The sequence below is a fragment of the Chenopodium quinoa genome, unplaced genomic scaffold (assembly GCF_001683475.1).
Source record: "Chenopodium quinoa cultivar QQ74 unplaced genomic scaffold, ASM168347v1, whole genome shotgun sequence".
Taxonomy (NCBI): Eukaryota; Viridiplantae; Streptophyta; class Magnoliopsida; order Caryophyllales; family Amaranthaceae; genus Chenopodium; species Chenopodium quinoa.
Window position 1 is genome coordinate 2,412,429 of NW_018743920.1, and position 21,317 is coordinate 2,433,745.

The 21,317-nt window shown below is 36.1% G+C and overlaps 3 protein-coding genes across 3 annotated transcripts in view; 2 read left to right on the forward strand and 1 right to left on the reverse strand.

The window, feature by feature from the left end:
* Positions 1-978: 978 nt before the first annotated feature.
* Positions 979-9,136, forward strand: LOC110687882 (lysine-specific demethylase REF6-like). Its single transcript, XM_021864524.1, has 7 exons — positions 979-2,106; positions 3,766-3,844; positions 3,980-4,047; positions 4,138-4,288; positions 4,643-5,277; positions 5,537-6,256; positions 7,160-9,136. Exons 1-7 carry the CDS (start codon positions 1,221-1,223, stop codon positions 8,869-8,871), a joined length of 4,251 nt encoding a protein of 1,416 aa, XP_021720216.1. The 5' UTR covers positions 979-1,220; the 3' UTR covers positions 8,872-9,136.
* An 834-nt stretch (positions 9,137-9,970) lies between these two features.
* Positions 9,971-17,244, forward strand: LOC110687884 (zinc finger CCCH domain-containing protein 43-like). Its single transcript, XM_021864526.1, has 6 exons — positions 9,971-11,267; positions 11,399-11,497; positions 13,623-13,733; positions 13,856-14,128; positions 14,500-14,751; positions 16,687-17,244. Exons 1-6 carry the CDS (start codon positions 10,221-10,223, stop codon positions 16,864-16,866), a joined length of 1,962 nt encoding a protein of 653 aa, XP_021720218.1. The 5' UTR covers positions 9,971-10,220; the 3' UTR covers positions 16,867-17,244.
* A 531-nt stretch (positions 17,245-17,775) lies between these two features.
* The window catches only part of LOC110687883 (callose synthase 10-like), a 55,496-nt gene continuing 51,954 nt past the window's right edge, over positions 17,776-21,317 (reverse strand). Inside the window, exons 47-51 of the mRNA XM_021864525.1 lie at positions 21,137-21,239; positions 19,977-20,096; positions 19,635-19,685; positions 19,364-19,546; positions 17,776-18,323 (exon numbers count right to left, since the gene is read on the reverse strand). Coding sequence (XP_021720217.1) covers positions 18,087-18,323; positions 19,364-19,546; positions 19,635-19,685; positions 19,977-20,096; positions 21,137-21,239 — 694 coding nt within the window. The 3' untranslated portion in view covers positions 17,776-18,086. The remainder of the gene's footprint in view (positions 18,324-19,363; positions 19,547-19,634; positions 19,686-19,976; positions 20,097-21,136; positions 21,240-21,317) is intronic.

A 21,317-nucleotide genomic window follows, 5' to 3' on the forward strand; every position in this document is an offset into this window, starting at 1 on the left:
AAATGTTTAGCCATGTCCTAATTATTCCCCAACCAAATTTTTTTCCTATGAACATTATTTTTTTTAAAGGTAGGTGGATTTGACTCTAATGAGGTTTTGATCTCATGACATCTAATAATAGAAATGCCAATCTTATCATTAAATCAAACATTAAATAAACATATCATTGGGTAAATAGCATTAAAAAACATTCAACATTAAATTCATAGAAAAAAAAAAACCTTATAGAGTTGAAGTAAATATTATTCATCACTCTTCATTTATTGCATCACATTAGGAATTACCTTGTGAGGAGCATTTTCTAATTTTTTCTTTTCCTTACCTTATACAAAAAATCATCATTAATTGCATTAGGTGTTCTCCTCGCGAATTTTTTTTTTTCTTCTGATAAAACAAAAAGGTGTTCTCTGGTCTTCATTCAAAAAAAAAAAAAAAGTGTTCCCCTCGTGATGAACATCTTCTCATAGTGATTTTTCATCACCCTTTCAATAAAATAAAATAAAATATTCATCATTTATTCACACATAGACCATAAAACAAGTTCTTTTAGGTTACTTTCAAAATGGTGGTAATATTTTTCTGACGGATACAACAATGAAACTAACTAGTTAATAACTTTGTAAATTTTTTATAACTGTCGATAAATTAGTACGGACTATTTGATGTAAACTTTCTCAAATTTTGTACCCATACATCATCGCACCAAATAAAATCTCAAGTTTGAAAATAATGGAAGTTATTAATTTTATTTTCCATCAATTTTTTTTTTCTTTTTTTTAAAAAAAGAGGGTGTGTGCAAATTGTGTGTGTGTCCAATACAAAGTTCCTCCTTCCTCACCACTTCACCACCATTCACCCACAACTCGAATAAAACCAATCCACTCACTCACTCACTCACTCACTCACTCACTCAACTCATCCCACTCTCTCTACCATTTTCATTTTCATTCCCCTGTTTTCTCTCTCCTCTTTCTCTCTCTCCTCTGTTAAAATTAAAAACAGAGAAGAGGCAGAGCAATTTTTATTATATATATAAAACCCGCAAATAAAACCCACCTCTTTTCCTTTCTTTTATTATGAACAAGAATCCCCAAATCTGATCACTTCTTTTCTTCCTTTTTCTCTCTCTTCAATGGCAGAAATACCCATTTTCTAAAAAAATTCCTTTTTTTTATTTCCCCAATTTTTCCAAAATATATAATTTTAAGAAAATTTAGGTAATGGGTTCTTCTTCATTTGTTACAGCAGAGCATTCAAGTCCAGAGGTATTTCCATGGCTGAAAACCCTACCAGTTGCTCCAGAATATCACCCAACAATCCAAGAATTTCAAGATCCAATTGCTTACATTTTCAAGATTGAAAAGGAAGCTTCTAAATTTGGTATTTGTAAGATTGTTCCTCCTGTTCCTCCCCAATCAAAAAAATCTGTAATTTCTAACCTAAATCGTTCACTTCAATCATTACCCAATAATTGTAATAGCAATACCCATCAAAACCCTAATAATTCTCAACCCACATTTACGACCCGACAACAGCAAGTCGGGTTTTGCCCCAGAAAACAACGACCCATTCACAAGTCAGTGTGGCAGAGTGGCGAGTATTACACTCTCCAGCAATTTGAAGCTAAGGCTAAGAATTTTGAGAAGACTTACTTGAAGAATCGTGCTAAAAAGGCGGTATCGCCTTTCGAGGTTGAGACCCTTTACTGGAAGGCTAATGGTGATAGACCCTTTTCTGTTGAGTATGCTAATGACATGCCTGGGTCTGGTTTTATACCCATGAAAGATAAAAAAACAGGGGAAGTTGTTTCTGTTGGTGCTTCTAATGTTGGTGAAACTGCTTGGAATATGAGAGGTGTTGCAAGGTCTAATGGTTCTTTGTTGAGGTTTATGAAGGAGGAAATTCCTGGTGTTACTTCTCCTATGGTTTATGTTGCTATGATGTTTAGTTGGTTTGCTTGGCATGTTGAAGATCATGATTTGCATAGTTTGAATTACTTGCATTTCGGTGCTGGTAAGACTTGGTATGGTGTTCCTAAGGATGCGGCCTCCGCCTTCGAAGAGGTCATTCGGGTTCATGGCTTTGGTGAAGAGATTAACCCTCTTGGTTAGTGGTTCATTTGCTTGTTTTTGGTTTACTACATTTGAGGTTTTATGTTGATTATTACTATGGATTAATGTCAGTGTTTGGGAGGTATGTTATTGTTATTATTGCTATTTTATCTTGTAGGAATTGATGTTATGGTTGTTAGTTTAGGCTTGAAATGGTGTGATCATGTGTTAGTTTGGTAGTCTGCCCTGTTTGCTCTGTTTTCGTGCGGCACGTTTTGTTTTCAAATGTTGTGTGAGCGGGTGATTGTGAGTTGTGATCGTGGTATTTGGGTAGCAAGATGTTAGTGAGCTTGTAAGAGATTTGCTGTTATAGAATTGACTTGTTTTGCACCGTTTTGTTAATGTTGCTGTATTTGGAATAATGATAGAATTTTGGCTGTGGCCGCTTTTGAACTTGATAAAGGAGGGATTTTTTTGATGGGAGTTGTTGCTGATGTAGTGAGGTGCTTTGTTTGTAGGAATATTGGGTAGGAGGCAATGATTGATTGTAACTTGTGTGAGTAGTCTTTATTCGAAGTAAAACTAATATGTACAGATTTTTAGGTTTCTCCTGTTACCTGTGATTATACTTGTATCTTTGCTTCTTTATTAGGATAGTGCCTTATGTCATTAGTCCATAGATACTAGACCTTGTTTGTTTACGTTCCTTTAGCAGCACATCTTTATAGTGTTGCTCTATTTATATCATCCCGATACAACGTGATTAGCAACGGTACTAGTTGGCAGCTGAAAGATTGCGAGAGCAACGTAAAATGGCAATTTCTGCGTTGAGATTTCTGTCACCTGATGATCTTTGATGCATGAGATTGGGAGCTAGGAGATGTTTTTTTTTTTTCGACAACAATACTGACCTTGCATGGATCTTGACGATGAAGTCTTGGGAGATCTGGATGTATGTACCTTTACTGCTAGCTAGCCATAATGCTTCTGAAATACATGTTGGAATTATGCTGATATAGACATATAGTGCAACGGGAAAATTTTTCCTGTGCTAGGAAAATCCTCAACTCTTGCTTCATTATATATTGCCTTCTCTGCTGCTTTAAAGTAAGTCTTATCGTGGAAAGCAGCTTTGGGTGAACTATGGGACAAACAAATTGGGTAGATGTTATGTTTAGGAATTCCTTTTTAGCTAAACATGAACAGGACCTAAACATTTAAAGTGGGCCCAAAGTGTAGTAGGTGTTTTTCTATACATAAATAATTAATTCAGAGGAGACATCAATTCTAAGGGAAACCATTATAATTTGCACCACTTTGTAGAAATTACTAGCTTGTTATGTTTACCTGTCCTGTGTCTTATGAAGAAAGTATACTGTAAAAACATCCAAGTCCTCTTTTAAAAATAATTTGTTGTGATCATCTCTGTTTCTGTCCATCTTGTGCACTGTGTATACTTCAGGTTTGACAGATTAAGTTTGTGAGATGAATTTTATGCGTAATTTGTTAATTGAAGGGATGTTTTAACTGTGCTCTGCCGGACCATTTGTATGAGTTTCCTTTTTCTGTTCTCTGTGCTTTACCCTGAAACATGCTGGTTTTGCATCAGCCTCTTACTTGCAGCTATTTCTTGATTCTTTGATGTTGGAGAAGGAAAATTGAACCTACTTGGTTGAAGTTAAGTCCTGATTTATCCTTTTTTCTAATGCAACAGTTACCTTTGCTACACTTGGTGAGAAAACTACAGTGATGTCCCCAGAAGTGCTTATTAATGCAGGGGTTCCCTGTTGCAGGTGATTAATACTCTCAAAGCTATCACAAATTTCTAGTTGCTAGGCCATTGTTATTACTCTACTCTGAGGTTTCCCTTTTTGAGAGTGCCTTGAATGTAATTAGTCCTGTCTACATTTTCTTTTGCTCCTGATCAGGTTAGTGCAAAATGCAGGGGAGTTTGTTGTTACATTCCCAAGGGCTTACCATTCTGGCTTCAGTCATGGTGAGCTGTCTTTCTTGTCCAGTTTGTTTTTTTTGCTCTATATAGCACTAATGAGTGTGTAGTTGATTCAGTTTGAACTTTTTGATGTAGGGTTTAACTGCGGAGAAGCATCTAATATTGCCACTCCTGAATGGCTGATGTTTGCAAAAGATGCTGCTATTCGTAGGGCCTCAATAAACTATCCACCAATGGTCTCTCATTTCCAGTTGCTTTATGATCTTGCATTAGCAATATGTTCAAGGTGCATGTTCTCTCTTGATAGACTTTCTGCTCAACTCTGCTGCCAGTGCCATGCATTTCTTTCCATGAATAGATATAGATGATGGGTAATAATAATGAATTGCTGCTTGCAGTTTATAGCTTTTTACTTTTCTGTTTAGTATGCTGGTTTTTAACAGTTTGTGGGAACATTGTATAATCACATGTATTTGGCTCAGACATGTTTGTGGCTTATTTCTAATCTTTATTTACTTTCCCCTTTTTGTCCATGGTTTATATTCTCTGTTGTCATTGAAGAAAGTTGTCAGTCATGAGATGTCTTATAAACAAGTTTGGCAGCTCTCAGTCTGATTATTCCCACTCTTTTTGATGTTAGGGCATCAGAGGGAAGCAATGCTGGGCCTCGAAGTTCTCGCCTAAAAGATAAGAAAAAGGGTGAAGGTGAAATGCTGGTTAAACAGATGTTTGTGCAAGATGTAATGCAAAATAATGATCTTCTTTACACTCTTGGACAAGGATCTGAAGTTGTACTTCTCCCTCACAATTCTTCTGAAATATTTGTTTGGTCCAATTTGCGTGTTGGATCTAAGTATAAAGTGAAACCTGGATTACCTTTTAGCTTATATAGTTCAGAGGAAGCTATTAAAGCTTCTGATGACATTATGTTAGCTAGAGATGTTAAGCAACAAAAATCTTTTTATTCTGTCAAATCAAAGTTTGGTGATTCTATGTCCGCTGTGTCGCGTGAGATACAACACTCAGTAACTGAGAAAGAAGGAGGTGCATCTGGAGATGGATTGTCAGATCGTGGATTGTTTTCATGTGTCAAATGTGGGATTTGGACTTTTGCTTGTGTTGCCATTGTTCAACCTACTGAATCAGCTGCGCAGTACTTGATGTCAGCCGATTGTAGCTCCTTTAATGATTGGATTGTTGGTTCTGGAGTATCAAGTCATCGAATTGATCCAAATGATGGTGAAGCAAATACATCAGACCCAGATTCTTTTTCAGGTAGAGTATGTGTATGATTCACTATGCCATTGTTGACTAAAGATATGTTTTGGAAGGGTGAGCAATTTATTGTTTAATTTTCCCTAGCCAATATTTTCTTCGTTGATGTTGCTGGCTTGCTATCCTTATTGTAGCTCCTTTAATGAATGGCTTTATGAAGGCTCTTGAATTTGCATCGTCTATTGTATGAATGCTTATGGAGGGTACATTCTTCTAATATCTAGGAAACATGGTAACTTTGATATTTTTTGAATTGCAGGGTCCATGGAAAAAAATGGTCCTGAAGGCTCATATGGTAACCCTGTCCACTCTACTGATCACCAAGGTCAAAGCACAATTAACACCTCAACGATGAAGTCAACTACTTCTGAGAATGTAGAAGTGGGTTCGCATACTGAGATTAAGAATGAGTCATCTGCGCTTGGCTTATTGGCTATGACATATGGACATTCTTCCGACTCTGATGAAGATGATGTTCAACCCAATTGTCCAGTCGTTTCTGAGGATAATTTATCTGGAGATGGTTCATGGGGTGCTAGATTTCACCAAGATGATTCTGCATCACCAAATATTGAGCAAGGCTATGATAGTGGTTTAGAAAGGGGTCCAAGCCAAATTTCTTCGAGATCTGACTGTGAAGATGAGGATTCGCCCCAAAGGTCTGATCTCTATGAACACTGTGGCCACAGAAGAATTAATGGAGACGATGATGAGTATGATTCTCACAACTGCTCTGCCAAATTCACAGAGGAAGACACATTGACTTCTGATCGAAATTATTCTCCTATTGCTGATGAACACAATACTGCAAAATACAGCTGTGCTATTGACCCAGTGGGCAAGCCAAATCTTTCTTATCCTCGTAGATGTGATGAAGATTCTTCAAGGATGCATGTTTTCTGTCTTGAGCATGCTGTTGAGGTTGAAAAACAACTCCGACCTATTGGTGGGGTGCATATCTTACTCCTTTGTCATCCAGGTGGGTGTGGATTTTTTATATGTTGATTCATTGCTGTGTGTAGTGTTGCTTTTAGCTTTTGAGTCTACTAAGGGCTGATATCTTAAGGGAGGGAGCTACATCTAGCTCATGTTAGCTCAAAGGCCTAGCACCTGAGCACCTCACTACTTTCTTTAACACTGCTAGGACTCTAGGAAAATAGTGCCACCTGAAACTTGGGTCATGGGAAGGCAGTCAATGTTATGTAGCTTGGCTTGTTCTGAATGACTAAGCATGCGGTTATAAAAACTTTACGTTTTATTATGTAATGTCTAATGTTGAATCCTTTTAGTAAATAGCAGAACTAATAATGCTTAACTTGGAAAGCTTGTGTGGTTGATGGCTCTATATTCAGTTCTTTGGACAGCTGCAGTCCTGTTATTATTTTTATTGCTGTGTTTATGTTCATCTTGCTTAGATAGGTGATTTTTACTTTTGAACCTAAAGGCTGTGGTTTCTAGGGACCTACGGCCTCAATCATGTCATCTGGACCAATTGGCAACAGATGCAGATTACTTGCATGAACACTTGGCTTATGTATTTTGCAGAAGTGGGGAGTCTTCTGCAGAGAGTTTTGTGATCCTTTGGAAATGATATAAGATGCATGAAAATTGGGTGTGTATAAAATCTGTCCACTTTTCCTGAATATTAATCTATTTTTAGTTATAATTGATAAAAGTAAAATATGGCAGTGTATTGTTTCCTTTATCATATCAATAGCTATGGGAGAGCCAATTTACATTTTTTTTTTTTTTGTTGTAGTGTGTGTGTGTTTTTTTTTTTTTTTTCCTTGTATATGCATAGCATAACTGTGGTAATATACATGTTTTTGCTGTAGAGGTTTAATCCTCGCTGCTTCTTGATACATTTGCCCTGCAATTTCAGACTATCCCAATGTGGAAGTTGAAGCAAAGAAGGTAGCAGAAGAGTTGGAAATGGATTATGGATGGAAAGATATTGCTTTCTCCATGGCCACCAAAGAGGATGAGGAGCGAATTCATATGGCCTTGCAAAGTGAGGAAGCCACACCAAAGAATGGGGATTGGGCTGTAAAACTGGGCATCAATCTCTTTTATAGTGCCATCCTCAGCCGTTCACCTCTCTATAATAAGCAGATGCCCTACAATTCTGTCATATACAATGCATTTGGCTGCAGTACTCCATCAAAATTCTCTCTGGAAGCCAAGGTCTGTGGCAAAGGGTTTGGTAGGCAGAAAAAGTTGGTGATGGCTGGTAAATGGTGTGGTAAAGTATGGATGTCGAATCAGGTTCATCCTTTGTTATTACATAGAGATCCTGATGAAGATGCTTGTTTGAAATCGGATGGGAAAGTTGGGAGAAAATCAGAAACTAGTTATAAAGCTCAAACCACCCATGCGAATAGAAAGGCAGGAAAGAAGAGAAGATCAATGCCAGAGAGTAGGATAGCCAAGAAAATGAAATTTGAAGTCACAGATTTTGCTGATACTGATCCAGAAGATTCAGTGGATGATAAACCTGAGCTTGAAACTAGGAGAAGTGTCAGAAAATCAAAAACACAATGCAGGCCTATCAAGAGAGTAAAACACCAAGAAGAAATTCCAGATACCAACTCTGAGGATTCACAAGAAGATTTTAAATCTCCTCGAGGAACTGTGAGAAGTGTTAGAACCTTGAAGCGAGGAGCTAAACAAATTCTCAAAGCAAAAGGTCATCAGAGTGCTGCAGCCATTCACAATTATTCTGATGATGATTCACTGGATGATAGATCTCATCAACATGGATTGAGAAGCTGCAATCGGAAGCTGAAAGCAGAGGGCAAATCAGCCAGAAAGGTAATATCCCAACCAAAAGATGTGGATAGTGAGTCTGAAGGTTCACCATCTAATGAATCTGAACTAGAGGAGCAGAGGAATTTTAGGAGTCCAGGCTCTTCTCAGCGGCAGGTCCCAGTCCATAAACAATTTGAGCCTGTCACTGATGATGATGAGATGGATGGTGGGCCAAGCACTCGTCTAAGGAAAAGAATTTCGAGGCCTACTCAGGATAGGAGAGAAACAAAGCCAGCAGTGAAGAGGCAAGTACAGAAATCCAAAGGAAAAAAAGCAGCTCCAGTCGTGAAGAATGCTATTCCAGCAAGAAAGGGTCCCAAAATGAGGCTTCCAGTATCAAGAGGTCCAGCTATGAAGGGTCCAGCCAGGAAGAATCCATCTCTCTCCACTGGTGATGCAGATGAAGAAGATGAAGAAGAGGAGACAGCTGAATTTGCCTGTGACGTTGAGGGGTGCAGCATGAGTTTGGGTTCAAAGCAAGAACTTGCCTTGCATAAACGAAACATATGCCCAGTCAAGGGATGTGGTAAGAAGTTCTTCTCACACAAGTATCTGGTTCAGCATCGACGTGTTCACATGGATGACCGGCCTTTGAAGTGTCCTTGGAAGGGATGTCGAATGACTTTCAAGTGGGCGTGGGCCCGCACTGAACATATTCGGGTGCACACCGGGGCTCGCCCATATGTCTGTAATGAACCGGGTTGTGGACAAACGTTCAGATTTGTGTCAGATTTCAGTCGTCACAAACGCAAGACAGGTCACGCAGCAAAGAAGGCTAGGAAATAATATATTTAGGTGGTATGTAAAAACATAATTTAACATTGCTTGTCAAGAATCTGTTACAATTGATTGACCTTAGGTCTTAGTTCAACTTTTAGTTTTAGGATTTCCCATTTTAACTGGGATTTGGTAAGAATTGTTGAATCTGTCATGTCAGGGGGTCTTCATTGGACCCATTCTTTTAGTTTAATCAAGAAATTCCTTGAGGAACTATTTGTCTAATGTATTATATTTATATACAATCATACATGCTATGACTTAGCTTGGTCAAGTGCTTTTCTTCTCTTTGTGCTCATTGTTGACTTGGAAATTTTGTACTAGAGTTGGTGATGCTTATTTTAAATTTCCTTATGTTCTTTTTATAATTCGTAGGATTTGGAAAGAACACATATATTCATGGTTGTAAAAATTCCCATGGGGATCTTGAACTCTTACTATCCTTTGTTACATGATTGATATTGTCTTATGTACTTTTGTACAACGCTACATTGTCAATTTGGCATGTAGATTCTTGCAAAATATTCACTTATTGGCTTCATAGTGAATGTATATATTTGAGTATGTCATTTTACCTTAAAAAAAAATTAATCAATTCCACAGTGTGCATAGTGTTTATGGTTAGCAAAAGTTGGCCCAACATAAATTTTTGACCAAAATCAATTATAAGTACACATTTATTTAAAATTATTACTTATTGAAAATTAAAGATAAGAAGTGACAATGATATACGCAAGTTTTTAATATAGGCCAAAATCTTAACAATCATTCTCTAAAATTTTAACCAAGTATAGTTGTGAATTTTAGGTTTCACAAGCTCGTTTAAATTCGTTTGTTAGCTTGTTCAATATAAAACCTAACTCATCTCAACTCCAAAAAAATTTGATATTTTAAAAAAATGTGTAGTAACATTGTACATTTCATTTCTATTGAAATTAAATTTTTTCTTTTACGATTTAAAATAAAAATTATCTAGAAACTCATTTTTAAAGTTAAGTTTGAGTTAATCACAATAATTGCAAACTCGAATTCAAATACAAACAAACAGATTTATAATTCGTATTTCATATTAATCAAATCAAATGCCTAATGAGTCGAAACTCGAACAAGAATTTTAAGACTACTCCAAATGATCAACTAAACATCGTCTAATTCTTTGGAGTCTCATTTTAGACAATAACTTTATTCGTTTCTTTTGCATCCTTCCATTCCATGCAAAAATACTTTGCACTTCGTATAATTTCATTACCTAATTTGTCAATAGTAGTAGTTGAACACATTCCTTTGTTATTCCCTCTTTTTCTCTTTAACGAAATCAATTTCTTTTTTTAGGGTTTTGAAATGTTCGAGCTTCAACAATGGAGTTAGGGTTAGAATCATCATCATCATCATCATCATCAACAACCTGCCCTTTAGGGCTTTCTCTCACAAATCAACAAAATTCAACAATTTCATCTGCAGAATCTCCTTCTTCATCATTTGATCGTCATCAATCTTCCGATTCCATCAACGATCGCCTCGTTTCTCTCTCTATTGACGCCGTTGCCGCCGTTAATGGCGGCGAAGACGGCGATCCTAAGGCGGAGAGAGAAAACAATGAAGAAGAAAATGGGGAGATTGAGATTGTGAGGAGTAACGATTTGAAGGGTAGAAATAGTAGTGAGGATGTTATTGCTGTAATCGAAGCTACCGACAATGGCGATCGTACGGAGGAGATAGGAAACAATGAAGAAGAATGTAGGGAAGAAAAGAGGGAGATTGAGAATGTGAACATGAGTGAATTGAGTGGCAGAAGTAGTAGTAATAGTTTTGCTGCCGACAACAATGGCGGCGAAGATGTCGATCGCCCGGAGGCGTTAGAGAACCGTAAATTGGGTGTGGAAGAAAAGCAGGGTATTGAGAATGTGAGCAAAATTGAGGGTAGTGAAGAGGTGGTAACTTGTAGGATTAGTAGTGATAGGATTCAGACTGAAATCGAGGCGAGTAACAATGGCGGCGAAGATGGCGATCACACGGTGGTGATAGAAAACCATGAAGTGGAGAGTAGGAAAGAAAAGGGGGAAATTGAGAATGTGAGTAAAATTGAGGGCAGTGAAAAGGAGTTAGCTTGTAGGATTAGTAGTGATGGGTTTCAGAGCGAATTCGAGGAGGGAGACAATGGCGATGAAGACGGGGATGGCACGGTGGTGATGGAGAACCATGGAGTAGAGAGTGGGGAAGAAAAGGGTGAAATTGAGAATGTGAGCAGAAATGAGGGTAGTGAAAAAGTGTTGAGTCGTAGAAATAGTAATAAGTTTCCGGTGAGGCCGGAGGCTGAGGATTGTACGTTTTATGTTCGAACCGGGACTTGCAAGTTTGGGATGAATTGCAAGTTTAATCATCCTCCTAATAATAGGAGATTTCAGGTGATTTATAGGTTTTGTATTTGCTTTTGGGTTAATTTTTGTTTTGATTTTTTTGATTATAGATTTTAGTTGCTGAGTTGATTGAAAAATAGATTTTAAATTTTTGGTTAATTTTTCTTCAAATGTTGTAGGGTGTCAAGGTGAGGGCAAAGGAAGAACGTGTTGCTTCTACTATACATAAGGTGAAGGAAAAGGATGAATCTGTGGACAATGAACAGATTGATTGCAAGGTGTATATATGTTGTCTTTTTATTTATTGCTTGATTCTCCTAATGTTTTTACTTTTAGGGGGCGCTTGGATTGGGAGTATTAAATAAAGGGGTAATAAAAGTCAAACCAAGCAAAATTAAAGTAAACATAGGAGAGGGGGAGCTAGTGATGATGTGATTGTAAGAAGATTTATATAGTGATGGTGTGGTGATTGGTGAAAAAAGGGAACTATTACCCTTATTTTTGGGGTAATAGGTTACACTAGGGGGAGGGTGGGTAACCTATTACCCTCATTTTGAGGGTAATGATTCCTCCACCCCTCTTTTTTTCTAATGTCACTACAACCTCAATTCATTCATAAACACCTTGTCTCCCTACAATAATACCTCTAATCAACTATAATTTACCTAGTTTGACTTTTATTACCCCCTTATTTCATTACTCCCATTCCAAGCGCCCCCTTAGCTTCTCATATTTAGTTCTTAGGACTGCTTATATTGGTTTTATATTGAATTATATATTCTCTTTGGTGGCTTGATATGATATTAGGTATAGTGGTGATTTTCTGTATAAGCATTATCGTAATCACATTTGTTTGAATCATTATGGACCTCCAAAATAAAGGGACTAACAAAGTACCGTAAATTAAGCACCTCTGACTAACATTGGATTACTGGCTGCTGAGTTTTGATATATTGAGTGAACTAGGATCCAGCATAATATTGACAATCTTAGAGACTATCAATCATACTAGACTTTGTGACCTCTAAAAGTCTATATGTATATATCTAAATTTACCCAATTATAATTTAGTTTGGGCTAGAATTGGAATGCAGTGAATGACACAATGACCAAAAAAAAAAAAAAAAAAAAAAAAACAAACCAGTAATCAATCTCCTATGGTAATTCACCTTGATCCTCTTCCTCCAGTTGCTTCTAGCCTTTCTACCCATTGCTACTTGCTTTTGCAAGTTTCTTTATGTCTTCTTTGACTCTTTCCATCCATGTCATCTTGGGCCTCCCTCTCTCCTGTTGCCATTGGAATACAGAGACGGAGAATGTTTATTCCTTTTTTTTTTTTTTTTTTTTAAATATACGGTAGTGCAACCGTGCAAGCTATGAAGTATGAACAAGTTTTCTTGGAAATCCATAATCTAAATTCGGAGGGAGGCTAACTTTTTATAAAGTACTGTAAGTAATCAATAGGTTTCCTATGCCAGGTAACATGAGTGGGTATTTTAAGTAATCCCAATATTTGGAGGAAAAAAAAAAAAAAAAAAAAAAATTGGAAGGAGGAGTAACTTATGTTAATACCAAGGGAAGAAGAGGTGTTATCTAGAAGTATAGCGGTTTAGTAAGCGATATGCCTGAAGGCTGAAATAATAGCAGATGTTGATTTATAAATAGTTGTTTGTGCCTATATTTGTTATATGCTTCACCAATATCGGATTCTTGAAGATGTAGTTATCTTAATCTTCGAGATAGTCTTCAGTCTCTTACATCATGAGCTCCAGTTCTATCTTGGCGGTTAGAACGTCATGTAGGTTTTGTTGTTGTCGTAATGCTTTCTCTTGTAACTGTCTCGACCCTAAACTTGTTCTGATTGTCAGATTCTATCTTGGTCGTTAGCACATCATACTGACTTTGTTGTTGCCTTGATGCAAACTCTTTTAGTGATCTAGAAACTGTCTTGCCCCAAACATGCTCTGATTATTTTTGAAGAGTGTCCCAGCTAAGTCATAGAGTTGTTGCATAATATTATTATTCTTGACTGGCAAAGCCTATTCTTTTGCGGTATCTTGTCTAATAAATACATTGTGCATTCTGCTTCTGCTGTTTTTACTATTAATATTCTGCATTTTTCAAACTGAAGCGACTGATTTATGCCCCATTCTATATGAATTTGGTTTAGCCTTATTTAAAGCTGGTTAATGTTGTCTTGAATATATCCATCAGTCATATTCATGTGATTTATCCACACAATCTTCGAGTAAAAAGTAGTGTTATAAATGACCCCTTATTTTCTTGATTATGAAGTATTACCTAGAGTTTGGTTGGATAGAATCTGATATATGCATCTGCATAATTGACTGTTTACCATAACAAGTTTTTTGACTCTGCTATATTCCTTTTCTCCTGATGCAGTACTTTGATCGTCCCGGAGGGTGTAAATTTGGGAAAGCTTGTAAATTCAATCACAGCAGAAAAACCAACCCTACCTCGAAGCTTAATTTTATGGGTTTGCCGATTCGTCTGGTACTAAAAAAAGAACTCCATCTTGGTTGATATGTTCTTTGAATTAGTCTTCTTTTACATTTGAATTTGTTAACTTGTCCCTTTTCATTTGTGAAATTTGTGATGAGGTTTTGGCTTCACAGGGAGAAAAGGAGTGCCCTTTTTATATGCGCAATGGCTCGTGCAAATTTGGAGCCAATTGTAGATTTAACCATCCTGACCCTACCTCTGCTAGAGGACCTGATGCTTCGCCCAAATACAGCAATGGAGGATCCATCTTTGCACCTAATGCCTCGCATTTGACTCTTGCACCTTGGTCTCCTCCTACCACTTTGAATGAAAATCCTCCTTATATCCCTTTGATGTTTTCTCCAACTCAAGGTGTTCCTTCACAATCAGAATGGAACGCTTACCAGGTATACTTTTCCTGGCTCACCTTGGTTACCTAGTATGTCAACGCTTTGTATGTTTGTTATACTTCAAGTACAGCGAGTGTTTACTAGTGTGTTCTACTGTATTCTTCTCCTAGGCTGTTGAAATCTTTCTAAAGCATGTTTCTCTGAGTAGAGGGTAGTTCTGCTTTTGCATTTTTGAAATTAGGAAAGTAGGTTGAGAAGCTGAGGGAGTTCTTTGGATTATGGAAACTTGAAAAAACAAAAAGAAAAATAAAAAGAAAAAAGTGTAATAGTGATATCTTGAAATTATTTCCCTTTTTTTTGTCCTCTGATAGTTATCACAATCTTGTCCTTTTTGTTTCCCCCCTTCGATGCATGTTAATATTGACAAGGCTCCAGTTTATCCACCTGAGAGGAGCATTCACATTCCACCAACATTTGCAATGAATAGTCAGTTACTAAAAAGGCCGGAGGAAATGCTGGGTGAAGAATTTCCAGAAAGACCTGGCCAACCTGAATGCAGTTACTTCTTGAGAAATGGCGATTGTAAATACAGATCTGCATGTAAATTTCACCATCCCAAAAGTGTGATGGCTCAGTCACCATCGTGTCTTCTCAGTGACTTGGGTTTACCTCTAAGACCTGTAAGTTAACTAAACTTCCTAAGTTTATTACTTCTGTCCATTAATTATGCCCTTCGTTTTTTTTTTTTTTTTTTTTTTTTTACTTTTTTTATTTTTAAATATATATATACATATATTTGCATCACATATACATTTGGCAGCTTTATACCATATTTTTTCTGTCTCATCCCTAAAACCCCATTCAAAATATATTATTCCCTCCCTTTTTTTTAAATGCATCACTTGCAATTACACAGAGAGTTAATTTGCTTTAAAATTATATTGTGCAAGTGGGAAAGTGGATGATTAATTTGTTTAAATAAAAGTACAATGGGGACCATTAGAGAAAGAGTATGTGAGAGATTAGTTTTTTTTTTTTTTTTTTTAATTATTTAATTGAGAAACATGAAAGAGAGAGAAATGATAAAATATTTTGAAGTGGGGTTTTAGGGAAGAGAGAGACGTGATGCATTTAAAAAAAAAAATGGAGGGAGTATCATTTCTCTCTTTTATGGTCCCTAACTCCCTAATTAAATGATTTACAAAATAGTCTCTCATGTGCTATCTCTTTCATGGTCCCCATTGTACTTTTATCAAAATAAATAAATCATCCACTTGCCCCACTTGCATAATGTATATTAGACCAAATAAACTTCTTAAAACTCCATGCATCATCAAGTGATGCAAATAAAAAAAATAGGCAGAGGGAGTAATAATTAGCTAGATTTTATCAAAATTAATTGATAATTACTTGTCCCACTTGCACAATATAAAATATTAGAGCAAATAAACTCTCCTAAAACTCCATGCATGTCAAGTGATGCAAATAAAAAATAAAAGTAATTAAAAAAAAGAGGGAGAAATAATTAATTAATTATCCAGATTTGATAGGGGCCATTTCTAAGTAATTGAGTTGAAATGCCACAACCTTCACTATGTCTATGTTACATCTCTGCCATACCAATGTAGTCTTCAATTTATATTCAAGGGTATCATCAAGGGTAATGTGGGAAATCAATGTTTGACATAATAAATTTAGATATTGGTCTGTTATTTTGGACAACCTTAAATTGAAATGTGGCCTATTTTTTAGGGACATAGGGAGTATATTGTCATGCTATGCTTGTTTTATGTTTAGGTGGGATATGAAAATCTGCTTAAGCATGTTGGTTTTAAAAGCAGCTAGTCTCATACCAGACTGTCTCATACACAATTGTTAGACCATGCTTAGTAGTATGCGAGTTGGATAGGTCGGTGATGTGGCATGTGGTCTGCCCTTTACTAGTCTGACAATAATTTACAAGATTTTGTAAAAAAGTAGTAGCATCAAATGTGAAATTAAAGTGTCTTCTTTCGTTTAAGGTTAAGGTCGTGTTAATCCATGCTGGTAGGTATTAGTTTTTATTTTATTCATAAATTTTATATGTGAGAACCCCCTACTTATCTGTTCACATGGAATACTTAAAGTCTTCTGCCAATATGGACTTCTAAAATAAACTATAAATTGTGGCTGGTAGGTGATGAGAATATGAAAATTCTACAAAGGAAAATAAGTGCCTTGAATGGTTATTGATGTTGTGATAAAGTGATTAAAATTCATATTTTGAGATTGTATCGTCCATGGCTAGAAAACACTGAAAATTTAGGCTATATACTTTCTGATCAAAAGTTATGGTAACTTTTCTGGTGCAATAATGGAGTTTGTTGCTATGTTCCTATATCTGGTTACGCCATGCACCCAAATTATCTTATTTATTGTTTGTGATATCTGTTCTTTTTTGATACTGTTTAATGCATTATTCAAATTCATTTTTGCACCACAAGTATTATAATCTGATGTAATTTGACAGAATTGAGTGAATGTAATTGAAGTGAAATGATTATTTTATGTATTATTCTTCAAAACGCGCTCTCAATTTTTCTGACGTTGATTGCTGCTTTGATGTGAGGATTCAGGGTGAAAATGTTTGCAGCTATTACAGTCGATATGGAATTTGCAAATATGGTCCTGCCTGTAAATATGACCATCCAATAAACTATGCTCATTCATCTGAGTTGACTGTCTCAGCAGTAGATCAGACTCCAGTTTTAGGTGACTCCGTGATCAAAAACCAGGCTATGGCAGCTGAATCCTAAATGGTGAATCTGAAGCATGAATATATTTATGCATTAGATTTGAGAAAAATGCCTTGTAATGACTATTATTCAGGTTAGGAGTTTCAAGAATACTTCTCTTGCTGTCAAGAACTTGTTGAGGCTGATGTTTTCTTATCAAAGTTTTACTTGAGAGCAACTTGTAAATTATGTTTCAGATTATGTGTAAAATGTAAATTATCAACTTCAAAGCTCTATTTGCTGAAAACTACTTCTACACCTGCGATGTTTTTAGCTGTCCAAGCTTGACAGTGATTAGTGTACATTTACTTGCAAGGAATTGCAATTTTTTTTTTGAGAAAGAACATCTGTTTCAATATTATTGCAAATTTGCAACACGTTTGCACTATTAATGCTAAATTTGATGACTTATTTTGAGGCAACACACTTTGCTATTAATGCTAACTCTGATGTCTTATTTTTGAGAAAGAACAATATGTAAGGGGAATAACTTTCCTTCCTCTCAAATCATGAAATTGTGAGCTTATATTTTAGCTAAGATTAGATAGGTGAAAATTAGATGAATAAAATGGATCCTAAATCATAAATCTAAGGTATTAAACCCCATTTAGTGGCTCTTGGGGGTTCCAGCATGTAGTGTCTTTAAAGTTTCGTATTTACCTGCCTTATATATTTACCCAACATTCGTTTAATAGCTTCATGCCACTCGCACATTAGTGAAATAGAGTACTTCCTTTTTTCTTTCATTTAATGCCTATTGGCGTTCAAAATGTTCAATTATCAAGATTTCATTAGAACTTGAGCAAGGAAATATCTCCAAGAATGAAATGAAGCATTTCCAGGGCGACATTCCAGGATTCCTTTACGGTGAAACGAGTTCTGGCGCAGTCTGGTCAGCTCATCTATTTATCAGTACACATCAGTAAATAATTAAGAGGATCAAACAAGACCACAAAAAAGTCACTGCTTCTCATTGAAATATCTGTATCTTTGGGCATATACAGAATCAAATCCCCATCCCCAACCAAAATAAAAATAAAATAAAATAATGAGAGATAAAAGCTAGAGTTCAAAATTGGTACAAGGATGCTAAGCTAAACCATCAGGAGCCATATCCAGGACGCTTTCACTATGTCTGAACACTTGATCAGTTCTCAATGAGGAATTTGATCTTACAGCTTAGCCACATAGTAGTTGATAATGTTTCCAGGCTCCAGCAGACCTTGATATATTCCCATTCCTCATATCTGAACATTGGCTTTGTTACCAGCAAGAATCTTTGAGATCTCGAGGCCTCGACTAAAGGCTTGGTTGAAGAGAAGCCGAGACTGAAAGGTTGAGACAAATGGGAACCAAGAAAGAACTGCAATAGGGGCAAAGATCATCATACCCATCCCAGCATCGTACATTCTAGCAAACTCCCGGATGGAATCCCACAAACCTATGCTTCTCACCAGCTTCTTCCAAGTAATTGCAAGCTAAAACAAAAACGAAAAAGGATTATATTAAAAGGTAAACCAGTGACAGGTGAAAGGGTCATACTAAAGTAAGACAAAAAATAGTGGTCTTAAAATAACCAGAACTATGTAATGCATTTAACAGTTTCCACACATAAAGGGACCAAGACTCCATTCACAGTAAGGTGGTTACTGTTAAATCCTAAATCATAAATCTAAGGTGGTTACTGTTAAATCATATATCTAAGCGGGAGTCTCGGTCCCTTATATTTCAGCATTGGTCATTAGTACATGACACAAACAAACCAAGATGCCAGTCACATTTATAGCAGGATGATCCAACCCTGTCATGTGCACTGATAACTATTTGTATAATCACCAATCTATGGTTGTACTTGACAATCAGTAAAATGCCTCTCATAATTTTATTTTCAGTTGAGCCTTAAAACATATCGTTATTTTTTCAATTAACACTTTACCCTTCATAATATTCAGAATAATTTATTTTGCGCATAAGTACATAGCAACTACAAAATATTAATTTACCCCCCCAAAAAAAAAAAAAACAAAAAAAAAAAACTACAAAGTATTATATCTTACAAGTAATATTTTATATAATTTGCAGGAATTCAATGTATAAAAGGATGCAACTTCATTTAAATATAATAGTATGGGCTGCTCTTCCTAGGAAGTTAGAGTGTGGCAAGATACCTTCTATCCTACAACTCCAATGATGGATTCACTCCCAGGTTCAATTCCTAGTAATTTCCTATAGACATCCCAATTCTTTTTCTCTTTCAAATTTTCAATCAAGATTCCGCCTTTTATTTTCCTTCTATGTTTGAGAGTGCATATGATTGCGAGGCTCCCCCCACTTTGTTTATTCTTATTATCTCATGCAACCTTTCTAGGGCTCAATGTTTTGGAAGAAAAGGACTTTTATAGTTCTCTTAATTCATGTGTTCTTTCACTTGTTTTCATATTTTTCATTCACCTCTTGATTCCTTATTTAATTTGTGTGTGCAAGAATGCAAGCACAATCCAGGAGAACATAAACTTACACAAAGAATTCCCCATCCAGTTGCAATGAATGCGAGGACACAGGCAAACAAGTCTGGAATGGTGAGATCAGTGAGGATTATAACAAGGGCAATGGCAGCCACAAGTCCCAAGGCAGTGACTCCCTGGAAAAATCGCATCCATAACTGGAATCCAGCATACTTTTTGGGACTAAAACTGAAAATCTGCAATTAACCATGAAAGTGTAATTGATTTTGTAAGGTGAAATGGACAATTGAGAACGTGAAATTCAAAAATGGAAGCATACTATACCTTGAATATAATGACAATGACTGCTAGAACAATCCAGGAGAAGCCATATAGCTGGACATAAAAAGCAATGATCAGGATGATAAAATGAAAACATTCAACCAGAAATATCAAATAACTTTACATAATATAACCGTCGCTAATATGCCCCCCTCACCACCCCACCCCCTCTACAGAAGGCAGGAAAGAACAGTACAGAACTGCATGAAAAACCAAAGACAGTGCACGTAGGTCCACTTATTCGTAATACAAAACTCACCCTCTGAACCACAACTCTAAAATCAAAGTAAAACAGACTCAAAGTGGATATGAAATAAAATTTACAATGAAGATTAAGACACTAACCGCCAGTGATGTGTTTGATTTCAGAACATGGAGTTTGTACACAATACCATACTGAAACATGAAAAACCTTAAGCTCAAAATTGTTTCCAGAATACAACCCCTCCAAGTATGGATATGCACCTGCAAAGACATAAGCAATGTTGAGAATTAAGCGGAAAAAAAAAATAAACAAAAAAGTTTACAGCTCAATTTTTAGAAAAACAAGGTAACAAGCAAGAATACACGAGGAATCTGAATCGAAGTTAGACACTATAGCCAATGACACTGAATATATTTTCTATGGAAAAACCAGACTCAGAGACTAATGATAGATGCTGCAAAAATCTGTTTTTTTTTTTTTTTTTTTTTTTTTTTTTTTTAATTCATTGTTGTAGGATTAAGCTTTACCACAATAGGTAAAATATTCAACATCTGTACTCAATTTTCATTAGATCTTTGTAAATCACCCAAGAGAACGAGAGTGAATCCTCAAACCTAGGGCTTTTTCAAATATAAGAACGAGAAAGGCTTACTTTCTAAGAGTACAAGACATCTATGGAGTAAATTAATTTAAAATTTAATTCACACATCTTTGTGACACAACTCAATGACTCTTTGATCAGTTATGTAATTGCTCACTGATAACACCAGTTAGCACTAATACAAGCATCATGGTTTATTTCAGGAACATGTTGACCTATAGGTGTTAACTGTAGTAATCAGAGAGCACTTAAAAAAATCCAACCAAATCTACAAAAACTAATAATTAAACAAAGTGATGCCAAAATTTGAATTGCAGTAACCTTGTAATTTGCTCACATTTTTTATCATGTCAAACTTTTAGCTATATCCAAGAAGTCTTATCAATGGTGGATTTTGGTCGAAAATATTGAAGGGACCGAGACTCCCGCACAAAACTAATCACTATGTCCCACAATTTTATAAGTAAAATAAGGGTTAATTAAGTTTAGTGCCTAATTAATCAAATTTACAGGACTGGCCACAGTGGAAGGTCCTCTATGAGTGTTATAAGTTTATATTTGAGAAGCATCAACTTCCTTATAAATGCATTAGCTGAATAATACAGAAGAAGCAGACATAAACCAACAATCAAGAAAAGGAATGGCTTATTACTACACCATGCCATTTACAACCAAGTGTGATATAACTGTAAAACAAACCTGTTCTTCATCCCACCAAGATTCCCAGCTATGTTCTCCTTTTATACCAACTCCACCCTTGTATAGAAGCCAACTGGCCCAGTCATCCAAATCTTCCACAGTCCTAATGAATATGATAGAAGTGAAACTTAATCAACAATGGGTGACAAAGTACTAAGATTTGAAACAAAGGAATCAGAGT

Bases quoted from the DNA above. Each gene is read 5' to 3' on its own strand.
- LOC110687884 (XM_021864526.1), top strand. From the start codon at position 10,221: ATGGAGTTAGGGTTAGAATCATCATCATCATCATCATCATCAACAACC. The intron at 11,268-11,398 runs GTGATTTATAGG...CAAATGTTGTAG, and splicing joins CTAATAATAGGAGATTTCAG to GGTGTCAAGGTGAGGGCAAA. The intron at 14,129-14,499 runs GTATACTTTTCC...AATATTGACAAG, and splicing joins CAGAATGGAACGCTTACCAG to GCTCCAGTTTATCCACCTGA.
- LOC110687882 (XM_021864524.1), top strand. From the start codon at position 1,221: ATGGGTTCTTCTTCATTTGTTACAGCAGAGCATTCAAGTCCAGAGGTA. The intron at 4,289-4,642 runs GTGCATGTTCTC...TTTTGATGTTAG, and splicing joins GCATTAGCAATATGTTCAAG to GGCATCAGAGGGAAGCAATG. The intron at 5,278-5,536 runs GTAGAGTATGTG...TTTGAATTGCAG, and splicing joins AGACCCAGATTCTTTTTCAG to GGTCCATGGAAAAAAATGGT.